The sequence below is a fragment of the Solanum stenotomum genome, chromosome 7 (genome assembly GCF_019186545.1).
Source record: "Solanum stenotomum isolate F172 chromosome 7, ASM1918654v1, whole genome shotgun sequence".
Lineage (NCBI taxonomy): Eukaryota > Viridiplantae > Streptophyta > Magnoliopsida > Solanales > Solanaceae > Solanum > Solanum stenotomum.
The window spans coordinates 54903294-54916691 of NC_064288.1; the positions used below are offsets into that span (position 1 = coordinate 54903294).

At 31.2% G+C, this 13398-nt stretch overlaps 2 protein-coding genes across 2 annotated transcripts; one reads left to right on the plus strand and one right to left on the minus strand.

Annotated features, from left to right (window-relative positions):
- The first annotated feature begins 7413 nt into the window (after window positions 1-7413).
- On the plus strand, window positions 7414-8804 carry LOC125871750 (glucosamine 6-phosphate N-acetyltransferase). The gene is made up of 2 exons (XM_049552409.1): window positions 7414-7501; window positions 8316-8804. The coding sequence occupies exon 2, from the start codon at window positions 8328-8330 to the stop codon at window positions 8796-8798; it is 471 nt and encodes a 156-aa protein (XP_049408366.1). The 5' UTR covers window positions 7414-7501; window positions 8316-8327; the 3' UTR covers window positions 8799-8804.
- A 2319-nt stretch (window positions 8805-11123) lies between these two features.
- Window positions 11124-13274, minus strand: LOC125871796 (putative pentatricopeptide repeat-containing protein At3g08820). Its single transcript, XM_049552469.1, has one exon. The coding sequence runs from the start codon at window positions 13224-13226 to the stop codon at window positions 11163-11165; it is 2064 nt and encodes a 687-aa protein (XP_049408426.1). The 5' UTR covers window positions 13227-13274; the 3' UTR covers window positions 11124-11162.
- Between the last annotated feature and the right edge of the window lie 124 nt (window positions 13275-13398).

Here is a 13398-nt window from a genome sequence, read left to right on the forward strand (position 1 = left end):
CAATAAACTAGCTTGAGTTAATAATAAATGATCATTAATTCATATATACAATTAAATAAGTCATATTTTTATAGACTAATTTTATCATTCGGAAAAATGGTGCGTCAATAATTGTTGCTCAAAGTCAAGTCTCATCCACATGTCTTGATTGTACGTGGTCTATTGTAGTTTCATAATTTGGACTTGAATAGGTTGTGTAGGTCCATATATCATGAAAATAGATATATATCTTTTTAATAATTAGTTGATTCTTTTATCAAATAGAGTGATTTAAGGTTTTTCCAAAACACTTACATTTCTATCAAAAAAATACAATTCATTTGGCAACATCAAAATCCTTAGAATGTATAAATGTAGAATTCAGTCTAGATCATAGGTAGTGAATAATTCTTTGTATGTATTTAATATATCATTGATATTACTAGAGCATTGACTAATTAGAATTGTGGTGAGATGAATATAATTTTTTTATTCTTAATTAAAGGTTTTATGTTCGAGTCCTGAGAATGAAAGTGTTTTCACCATCAAAGGATGTTGTGTTGTGGATGAGGCTACTCCTCCCTTGACTAGAGATCTTGAGTTCAAACTCTGGGTATGACTAAATCATTAGTAAGAAGCGTTCCCCCAAATAGAGCTTTACATGATGAGAATTTGAAATAGTCGGGTTTCAATGTGGTTATCGGACATCGAACGAAAAATAAAAATAAAAAGTAAAATGGCTCTTCTTTAAATGAACCTTACACGATGCGAATTTATATTAATCGAGATCTAAGGAAAGGAAAAAAATTGAAACTAGAATGGTACATCTAAAGAGTAAAGAGCTATTGACTTTGATATTCTCCTACTTTTTTGTTGCTTGTATTTTTCTTCTTTTTGTCTCATTTCTTTACTTTCAATCCTAGAGTGTTATTTTTGATTTTTTTAAAGTAGAAGCTTCGATAATACCCTTATGTGCATTTAAAGAAAGCACTCAAAGTCTATTTTGCACTTTTTGTCTAAGATTTTAAATCAATAATTCCACTACTATATATATAATTCATTATTTCTTCTATATAACCTTAATACCCTATGATGTGTATGTACTTTAAAAAATCAAACTAATGTATAATTTTTATCAACAAAAAAAAGTAGTAGTAATAGTAGTTAGGTACAATAACTTTGCACTCAATTTGTGGAGGCACAATCAACAAAGTAAACTGAAAATTATGAAATTTCAGGTACAGATTTTAACAGAGATAAAAGAAAAATAAAAAATTATCTCTTCACATTAGTCCAAGTCTTAATGAATAGAATTATCTAATACACATCCTAATTGAAAGTAGCATATTTTCATACAATTACATTGAAAAGCTTGCAAACTGATCCGAACACCATAATTATAGGTGCATCGTGTGAGTGAATGTCATAATTATAGGTGCATCGTGTGAGTTACGTCCTTCTAAGAACTCATGAAATGGAAGTTACATTACTCATTCATTTATTATTAATTAATGTATAACTTATATTCGAACCAAACGATCCGTAGTTTATCCAATTATATTGCCAAACTCAGAAGTAGTCTTCACGCCCTTTAGTATGCGCGTCTATTATTAGCTTGAAATTTAAGAGAACAATATAGTAACATTAAAAGATAATATAATAATACAAAAATCCAAAAAAATTCCAATAATATAATAACAAAATAATTGACCCAACAAGTTCCAAGTCGTTCTTTTCCCCTCTGATATTTTGTACTCGTTTTAAAATTTGACTAATTTAGATACACGTTAAAAAATCTTATTTTAGAAAATAAAACACTTCTTATCAGAGATGACTTTACATCCAAAACTCAAATCTGAAATTTATAATTAAAAATAATCGATTGCGTACTTAGTCCTTACTACTTATTACAATTTTCAATGGTCAAGTAATCTTTTGTTACATATATATAATCACAAAAAATCAGCATCTAAGGATTTGCTCGTGTGATCAATAAAATGGTTGAGAGTCGTGAGATTTATAATTCAAATATATTCTTTGAAATTAATCGAGATACATAAAAATTGATCCGAACGGAGCGATCATCCAAAAAAAATAAAAATGACAATGCTACTTTTCCACTCTATATTGTCTTGGTCAAGCTTGCTGGAAAATGATGTTTTTGATTTCTACGTTGCATGGGTCAATTTTAAATCTATTGTATGTAATTTCATTTTCATTTTCAATTTTTTTTTGGTTGGTAAATATTTAATACAGTAGCCAGAGTAGACCAATTTTTTTCTTACCTAATTTCAACTTTTGATTTTTTTTTTAATGATTTAATAGGTCATGAATATAATAATTTCAATTCCAATTTGGAGACAAAATTGTGATAACGATATCAAATACTTATTATTATTGTTTTGCCAATGAGCAACTCGTGATACTATTATAATGTCAAGCAAAACAAATAAAGAACATTTACGTATTATTTTTCTAAGACAAAGTTGTAATATTAGACATTTAAATTTTTCAAGTTTCAACTGCCCATTAAAATAATTTCCATTAGTACTCATGTTAAATCAATTGATCATTTTTCTTTCTTATTAACTATATAATATATGTAAAACAAGATTAAAAAATGGTTTGTTGACTCTATTGACCTAGCAAACAATAATAGAGAAGCTCACTTCTTTGACTACCATGTCAAACAATTAGATTCATTTGACTAGGTGCAATTTAGAGGGTCATGCTTCTTAGGTTTTTTCCTTTTCTATCCGATGTTCAATATTCGTATTGATATTTCTATCAATCTACACCACGTATGATCCATTAAAGAAGAAGGTGCTTATTATAAAAAAAATTTTTATATAAAACTTAAACACAAAACTTTTGATTAAGTATAAAAAGAAATGTCATGCATAATATTGACAAAGCATTCTATTTATATTATTTTTCAGACATCTAGTTGATTTTAATGAGCATAAAACCAGGCGAAGAGTCTAATTACATCTCGTAATATTTAAATTCACTATCTGATTAACTAATTTGAATCAAGTAGTAGATTGTCTTAGAGGAGTTATAAACGGTTCCCTACTAACAAATATACCATTTTTAAGGGCTTGATTTCTAGAACTCTGAGTACGGTGAAGGGATTTCAATCATTATTATTATATATGTAAAACTACTTGTTATCAAAGACAGAATAATGATTTCACTTTTTAAGAATTTTTGCAACGACTTTAAATTAATATATAATACTAACTAAATTTACAAATGCATATTTATAATACTTAAAAGAAAATTTAATATATTATATATAAAATATCTTGATAAAAACTACTAAATTCACATGAATCTATAAGTAGTATTATAATCCTTTGATTGATATTGTTAGTTACCTAACTTTAATTAATTTTGTAGACTTGAATTGGATATGCAATTCTTATTGGGTGTGTTTAATATATAGTAGGCAACATGGTCCCTCAATGGCAACAAATACTCAAGTAGGGACCAAATTAGAGTGCATAAATTTTGAATTGAATTGCATACCGACAATTATAAGGTTTGGTAAGAAAAATGTTTAATTGAAAGAGCTTATAATTTCGAGATACATCATGTGAACCACTTTAGATATAGATAAATATATATGTAGTGTGATTTATATATATTTGGGATATATACGAATCTCGCTCACCTCTCTTCCTATATTTTGTGTATTTGGTAGCAAAATACATGTATCTAAGTGTATTGTCTTCAATATATGATAGAAAATTCATAATTAGTGATAAAATATATAATATTTTGAAAGTATATGTAATAATAACATATATAGTAGTGAACTATGTCTAATTATGTAGTTTTTCCAAAATATTTTAGATAATTTATTTCATCAGTAGGTCGCGGCATGCAAATCATAATATATATGTTGGTATGAGATAACAGATGCACTGGAATAATCAAGGTTGCATATAACCTAGTGATCAATGAAATAAGAATAAAATCGTAAAATCTTATATTTGAATTTTAGTGAAGGTAAAAATAATAAATAATTTCTTTCCATTATTTAAGTCTTATGCGATATTTATACTCAATGAAATAATCGAGGTATAAAAAATAAATATGTCTTCAAAGGAGTACTTAGGTGAATCACATGTAAATTTATCCACAAGCTACACATACATAAATTATACTCTAATAAATACTGATGTCATAGCAAATATTATCTGTAAAATATGTAGCAACAAAATAGTCCTTCACTGTTTAAGCTGTCACCTTAATTTAATGAATTATTTTTTGTTATGGAATTATTTTAAGTTTGTATATAACCTACTCCTTTCTGTCTTTTTCTTCAGTTTTTTTTAAAGGTTATTTTATGTTTTATCTCAATAATTTATATATTAAAAAAAATAGGATAACAAATTGAGGAACTAGAAAAGCACGTGGAATGGACGCAACCTCGAGTTTAGGAATGCACCTGGCTTTCGTTGGTGAAAAATAATTACGAGTGTTAAATAAGTAATCTTTTTTTTCCAAATAATTATAATGGAGAACATAATTTAAGATCATGAAAATAGACAAAATAATAGAAATAATTTCTACAAGCACAAATTCCACTTAATACAGATTGTAATGATTTGTTGGAAGATTTGTCATCTTTCCAAATGACAAATTACCTCTTTTTTTAAAACTTTAATTAGTCTTCTAAATAGTCAAGTTGATTTAAATGCTTAAATTAGTGTTTCATTGAGTTTTATACTTCATTATTAATTGTTGGGGATTAGAGTAATTTAAAGGAACAAAAACAACTACTAAATGTATAGTATTTCAAAAATAGATAACATTATCTTTTTAGCTTTTTTCTTTTTTTTGTTTTACTTATCAAGTATCCGAAATTTATTCACTTCACTAATTTGAGTATATATTGGAAAAACTCATTAAAAAGGATAAAAGCGCTTCATATAAAAATGTTATCTATTTTTTAATTTTTAATTCAAAACTCTTCATTAAAAATTAAAAAATTCCGATCGATTATTTCTAACTTTCCTTAATAAAAATAAAACAAGAAGAAAGAACTAAAAGGTGGAAATTCAATGTGTAAATTTCATATATGACATATATTATAGTACTATTTTCAAGCTATAGCAGTAGATTTAGACTTTCAAGCTATAACATTAAAAATTTCAGGTTATAACAAATTTACAAAAAAAAAGAAATGTTTTTATTAATTGGAAAAAACTTTAATAAAAAAAAAAGATAAATGAATTTTTTTTAAAAAAAACGAAATTAGAAATAATAAAGAAAAAAACTGAAAAAATGGAAATAGATGTATTAATTAAATTTGAATTGATTGATGATAATTTTTAATTAGCATAAATTTAGGAGATTCAAACTAATTAGGAATATTTGTTTTCCTTAATTCACTCTAATCTGTTAAAATTAATTAAAAAGTCTTTTTTATCCATTTTCAAAAAAACAAAATAAAACCAGATGTAATTGATGTTGGTGCAACATTTAATGATCTATGTTTTAAATTGTAAGATTCGTTTATTCTAGTATTTATACAGATTGTATACAACTTCATACATCTTTAAAAATACTTAATCCATGCTTGTTAAGACAATATAATTTACAATTAGGTTGTAAATTGTCCAAGATGAAAAAAATGTAAAACAAAAATGTAATTGAGGTTGTTACAAAATACAATTANTTAGTGTTTCATTGAGTTTTATACTTCATTATTAATTGTTGGGGATTAGAGTAATTTAAAGGAACAAAATTAACTACTAAATGTGTAGTATTTCAAAAATAGATAACATTATCCTTTTAGCTTTTTTTTTTTTTTTTTTTTTACTTATCAAGTATCTGAAATTCATTCACTTCACTAATTCGAGTATATATTGAAAAAACTCATTAAAAAGGATAAAAGCGCTTCATATAAAAAAGTTATCTATTTTTTAATTTTTAATTCAAAACTCTTCATTAAAAATAAAAAAATTCCGGTCGATTATTTCTAACTTTCCTTAATAAAAATAAAACAAGAAGAAAGAACTAAAAGGTGGAAATTCAATAGGTTTTTGCTACCTTAAAGCTGCACTTTTGTCGATTATCATGTACTCTTCTTATTTTATGGGCTTACATTATCAGGCCTTTTGCAAATGATTAATGATCATACATTAAATTTCTTAAAATTATAATTTTGCGGTAGAATCAGAATTTTAATTAAAGAGAATTAAAATATATGTATATATTGTGTCAAAGGGATTAAACATATTAATATATAAAATAAAAAACAATTTACTTTTAATTTAGTGATACAATCAGTATACTTTTTCAACTTATATATAACTTATGTAAACATTAGTTATACACTCTCTTTGATATCAAAATATGTATAACTAATATATGAAAATCATCATATTAGTAATGCAAAGAGTTTTAATACATACATTAACACGGTTAAAGATATATTTGTCCATCAAAATTCTTTTCATTATATATGTAGATAATATTTTTATAGTTTTTTTCTTTCTAAAATTACTCAATGCATACTATTTTTAATAAATCAAACCAAATCAAACATTGCAAAAGAAATACAAAAAAATAATCAAATATATCTCTATACCATTACAAATAATTTAAATACACTATTCCCTATACTTTGAATTCAAAATACTCCTTCCATTTTACTTTGTAACAAATTTACCTTTAATTCAATGAAAAATCACATGTCGAAGTTTAGAATTTAATAAAGGGAAAATTGTATATAATAACAAACTATTAATTCAAATTAAATATTATAAATATAGTTTGATTTAATTGTACCTCATAGCAAACTGTTGCTATTTCACCTCTCTCCTGGTGAATCTTGCTCGCCACTCTCGTTCTCTCCCTCGCCTCTCTCGTTTTTTATACAAACACAAGTGTATAAAGTGCATTTGTGTTTGTATAAAGCGAGAAAAAATTGTATATATACGTATATTTTCGTTCCCCTCTCCCAGATCTCTCTAGCCACTCTCCCAGATCTCGCTCTCTCACTCGTCTCTCTCACTTTATACAAAAACGCAAATGTATAAAATGCGTGAAAATTGTATATATACATATATTTTCGTTCCCTCTCTCCCCTCTCCCAGATCTTGCTTGCCACTCTCCCAGATCTCGCTCGCTCACTCGCCTCTCTAACTTTATACAATTGATCTTTTTGTATATGTATACCGAAATAGATTATACAACTGTTTTTTTTTTTTGTATATGTATAGCGAATTATACATATATATATTTGCTATGGAGCGCAATTATGCAAACTTTGCTATAACATACAAATATGAATTTTGTGTTTATTATATATGAAAGTTGCTCTTTAATAAACACCCGAATATTAAATACCCAATTTCCTTAGATCCTCACCCATTTAACCAACCCGACCCGACCCGGCCCATTTTCTTTTCTTTTCATCTACATTTCTCTTTTGTGTCCAAATTGCAATTCACCGAAATAATTTCCCTGTAGATCTTCTTCTTCATATGATGATTTGCTCTCTCAGGTCAGTTTTTTTTTCTCCTTTTTCAAATTGGACAATAATTTCTATCTCCATTGGATTTGACTGATTGAAAGGATGCAATATATGTTTTTTTGCTTGTGATTCTGTATTGGATTTGTGCATCAATTTGCTGTATATGCTAAATTTGGTGAAGATAGTAAAACACAATCCATTGCTTTTATGAATTACTAGTTCAAAGCTATGGTGTGATTTAATAGATTTTGCAGAAGCTTAGTTAATTTTAGATGATGATACATACTTGACAGAAGTAAGGGTAATACTGGGCAACTCATTATGAGAAATCTCCATTTGGAAACAAATAGCGATTCAGAATTTGAAGTTTATATGTTTAGATTTTAGGAAATGTAGCTTATTGAGTTCTGATATGATTATAGATATAATTGTTTTGGCCAAAGCTCTTGGTTCTGCCGAAACCATAGTTGATACTTTAGTTGTGCCTCTAATTGGAAATTTTCAGTTATATCATCTTTCATATAGTTTTTTTTTATCTTTTTTCTCCTTTTGATGATTTAGTTAATTTGAGATAAAGCTTAGGAGAAGTCTTTGTTTTTGCTAATTTCGGTATTTGGCGTTATGTGTTATTTAAGTTGAGGGTCTTTTGGAAACAACACTATTTACACGAGGTAGAGGTAAGGTTTGTGTATACTCTATCCTTCTCAGACCTCACTTGTGGGAATGTGTTGTGTATGTTGTTAATTTTGGTATTGATATTTTACTTATATTGGATTTGGTCATATGAAACCTTATTGTTTTGTTATTTTTGAATCTAAAATGATTATGCTGGAAAATTGGTTAGTGTTTGAAGGCAATGATGCAGAGCGAAAATTCTGTTGAAGATTCGCTTCATATCCGCAAGCTGGAGGTTACTGACAAAGAAAAAGGCTTTATTGAATTGCTGAGACAATTGACTGTCTGTGATTCTGTTTCGGATGAGAAATTTAAGGAGAGATTTGAAGAAATTGCGAAATATGGCGATGATCATTGTATTTGTGTGATCGAAGATGTTCGATCAGGGAAGATTGTTGCGACTGGAAGTGTGTTTATTGAGAAGAAGTTTGTGAGGAATTGTGGTAAAGCTGGACATATTGAGGATGTTGTGGTCGATTCGAGTGCTCGTGGGATGCAATTAGGTAAGAGAATTGTTGAGTATCTTGCTGATCATGCTCATTCAATGGGGTGTTATAAGGTAATCCTTGATTGCACTGAAGAGAATAGACCTTTTTATGAGAAATGTGGTTTTAAGAAAAAAGAGATTCAGATGGTTAAGTATTTTGTTTGATGAATATAATTTTGTAAGATTGTTGTTCCTAGCTTTTCTAAAAATACTGAGTTTATCATAAGGATAAATGGTTTGATAAGTTTGATCGCCATCATTCACGTGATCTTCTGTTTTGTTGTATGCCCTGTGGCTTTGTTTTGAGCATTTGTGGGATCGGGGGGACATAGCACAATTCTTCTTAGAGGAGGGTTGTTTGCCCGAGTGACTGTATATGTGAAGTATTTGTTTTTGACCAGCGTGAACCCTTCTTCATTGATGCCAATTTCTCTGCAATGAGCATGAACATGTTGTTTCTCTGTTTTTTAGATCGGGGGGATATCTTGTCCTGAGATCATGTGTATTTTTGGATTGGATATTTCTTATTTAAATCTGCCTGTTGTTAATTCTCTAATACTGGGCAACAAGATATCAACTGACCTTGGAAGCATATCTGGAAAGTTAAAATACCATTCAAGCTGGCTTGCTTTCTTGGTTGGCAACTAAGCAAGCCTGCTTGACTCCGAACTCGGAAGAATCTGAAGAGAAAGGGAATCCTTATTCTGCAGATGCAGAGAACAATATCAATCTCTCTACATTGATAAGTTACTGTCTAGCTCTAGTACCTTTCTCGACCTTTTGGCTAAGATCAAGCGTAGTAATTATCTAGTTGTGGCAACTATTTCTTTCCATGATTTTTCCCAATAGGATTATAGGAATATGCTGGAGCCTACATGTGATTTTTAGAATTGCTGAACAGAGACGAATCCAGAATTTAAGCTTTATGAATTCAATTTTTAAGGTTCTTAACGTTGACCATATTGTATTTTTGAAGCTATGGGTTAATATCTACTATTTGTTGTAATGTTTGTTGGAAGTGTTGGGTTCAGATGTATTTTTTCCTGGTGATAAGTGAGTGCATCTAAAAGAGTTTGGCGTAGTGTATAAAATAGTCATAATGAAAACAAATGGAACACAAAATAAAACAAAATGATCTTAATGCCACCATTATATTATAACAACAAAGCAGAAGCATTTTTCTTGCCAAAGCAATAAAATAACCCATAATTTTTTAAATTCTTCATATAGCAAATTGTTTTCTAATATACATACACTACTCTTTTATTTTGTAGATAATTAAGGGTAATTCTATTGATATAAATATCCAGCATAAAGAAGATGCTAGGAAGCAAGAAAATACAACTGTATTTCAAGGTCATTAAATTCTGCCTTTTTTGCTCTCAAAAATTCAATTCTTCCACTCTAAATAAGGGGAAGCCTGGTGCACGAAGCATTCCACATTCACCCAGGGGCCAGGGAAGGGTTGTACCCAGTCAGGGTGGGTATAACGTAGACATGTTACCTTGACGCAAGTATCTAATTTCATGGCTCGAACTCATGACCTATAAGCATTCCCCTTCTTTCTCTCTCCAAATGACAGCTCCACGCTCGGTTTGAGTCTTTGTTTAGCACTCTCTTGTACCAGCTTTGGAGGAATTCCTTCGTGGTTCTAGGCATGGACTAGTGAAGTCCCAACACGGAGAAAAACATATCCAAGATTTGGGCAATGAAACTGATCTTAAAATGTAGAAACAGGTGGTTCATTTTGATCCTCACACGAAGCGTCTATTGCGCAGGTAAAATGCCTCTTCTGTAAGTAACCAATACACTTTGCACCACCTAGCTATGACACCATCCCATATAGCTACTGATTAAAGCTCACGACGAGCCCAGAGAATTTGTAGAAATGCTTCCAATGCTACATGATGTGTAACCTCAAAAGTAGATTGGATCAACCTGAGGTGGAGGACATATCAGCCTCTGCATCACATAGGATCAATGAATTGTTAGATATAACACATGTAAGATGGAGTGTGTACTGGAGCTGGCGATGAAGCCTTTGATCAAGTTTTTCTACATGGCAATGTATAACACATTGCAGAGACCCTCCATCACAAGGATAAAGAGAAAGCGTGAACGAGGATCTCCCTGTCTTAAGCCTCTCTAGGTAGGAAAGAAGCCATGAAGACAACCATTTATGAGGACGGAGAATCTAACTCTAGAAATACTAAAAGAATTATCCAATTGATTCATACCATATAACGGTCTGCCACACAATAGTTTGCTCCCGCATTTCACTGTTCCTCTTCCTTGGAGTAACAGTAAAATTGCCCCTGTATGACCTATAGGTCATAGGTTCGAGTCGTGGAATCAGCCACTGATGCTTGCATCAGTGTAGGCTGCCTACATCATGCCCCTTGGGGTGCGACCCTTCTCCGGACCCTGCGTGAACGCGAGATGCTTCGTGCATCAGGCTGCCTTTTTTTACAACATTGCTCCTCTTATTAGGTCTATCTCTTCTGCAACATCATATTACCAACTGAAGTCTTACCAGTAATCTCCACATGAGCATGATCCTTTAAGGAAACAATGGAAACGATTATTATCCCGCAAGATAATTTCTCTCTCCGTTATCTTTGAGACAAGCTTGAAGAACGTATGGCAATCACCACAGATACGGAGATTTTTTATTATTCTGATGACATCACTATGTTTAGTACTTAGTAAGCCAAATGCAAGCGCGAGCTTCTCACTGTGACAGCCCACGAAATGCTCCTTCTCCTCCTCTTCGATGTCAAATAGAACGTATTCTGTTTTTGGAACATAACCTTCCTCTCTTAACTCCTTGCTCAATTCACCGAGTTTAACGTATATGTTATCTGATATTGGATGATATGTATCTCCAACGAGAAATTCATGAACTATTCCATCAATCTCTATCCAACTATATGCAGGAATCTTCTGCATTCTTCTCTCGTTCATACAAGACCTGATTTTTTCCGAATCGTCCCATTTATTGTTAGATGCATAGATATTTGATAAATGAACATAGTTTCCAGAGTTCCATGGTTCCAATTCAATCAACTGCTTTAGCACATGTTCAGCCAACTTGGTATCACGATGTAACCGGCAGCCACTTAACAGAGCTCCCCAAATGACGGCATTAGCCTTCATTGGCATATTCTCGATCAACGAGTGAGCTTCATCCAGCAAGCCAGCTCGGCCTAGAAGATCAACCATACATCCATAATGTTCAATTGCTGGTTCCAAAGAGTACAAGTGAGTCATGCTCTGAAAATATTTGCGACCATCATCAACAAGGCCAGCATGAGTGCAAGCACAAAGGAGACCGATGAATGTGTTTCCGTTAGGTTTTATACCAAGTTTCTCTACTTGACCAAAACAACAAAAGGCAGATTTCACGTATCCGTGCATAGCAAGACCCGATACAACAGCATTCCAGATTACTCTATCCTTCACCAACATTTGTTTGAATATTTCCCAAGCTGATACCATCCGTCCACATTTAGCATACATATCAATAAGTGCTGTACCTAAAACAGCATTAGACAAAAACTCATTCATGTCCATCAACTTACTAGCCCATTCGCCAACTTCTAACGCTCCTAACCTTGCACACGCAGAAAGTACACCAACCATTGAATAGCAATCCGGCCTAACACTCTGTCGTTGCATCCTGTAAAACACCTCCAAAGCTTCTTTAGGAAGCCCATTCACTGCATAACCCTGTATCATAGCACTCCAAGACACAACATCCTTCTCTACCATCTCATCAAAAACTTCACGAGCTTTCGCCATTTCCCCACATTTAGCATACATATCAACCAAACCAGTATTAACAAACACATTCCTCCCCATATCCATCTCCACAGCGTACCTATGTATCCACTCACCAGCACTAACATCCCCTACCCGACTACACGCAGACAACACCCTAACAAGAGTAAAACTATCCGGACTCAAACCCATCTCCAACGACCTCCGAAACAAACCAATAGCCTCCTTAAACTTCCCAAAATCAATATACCCCGTCATTATCGCAGTCCAAGACACAACATTCTTCTCAGGAATATCATCAAACATCTGGTGTGCATCATCAAGAAATCCACACCTAGCATAAAAACAAACCAACCCAGTCTTCACAAACACATCATAATCAAATCCCCCTTTCACAACAAGCCCATGAGCCTTAACACCCAATTCAAAATCCGATAACCTTGTGCAAGATTTCAACAAAAATGGAAAAGTGAAATTGTTGGGTAAGAAACCTTCATTTCTCATCCCATGGAAAAATTCAATTGATTGGTGAAAACAATTATTCGAAACCAACCCACGAATCATAGTATTGTAAAGAAAAATGTTGGGTTCTTGAGTTTGATTGAATACAAGCTTAGCATAATTTGGATTGTTGAAATTGTTCAAAGTAAATTTTAATAGCAAGTTCAAAAGATAGTTATTTTGATCAAAACCTGAACGAATAAGGCGAGCATGAATGTGTTTAAGTTGATTGAATGATTGGAAGCCATGAAAGAGAGCTGCTTTTAGCTCCATTAGAGCTTTGGGAGCAGAAGCTGAGAATGTTGCATTCATGGCTTAAACAACCATAGGCAACAAATTACCTTAATTTTATCTAGTTTTGAAAACTGAGACTAACTCTAATTATTCATACCAATAGACCATAGTGTATATAACTTAAATTCACAATATATAATTTAAATTCATGTCATGGTTGGTTATGATGACGATATATATAATTTAAATT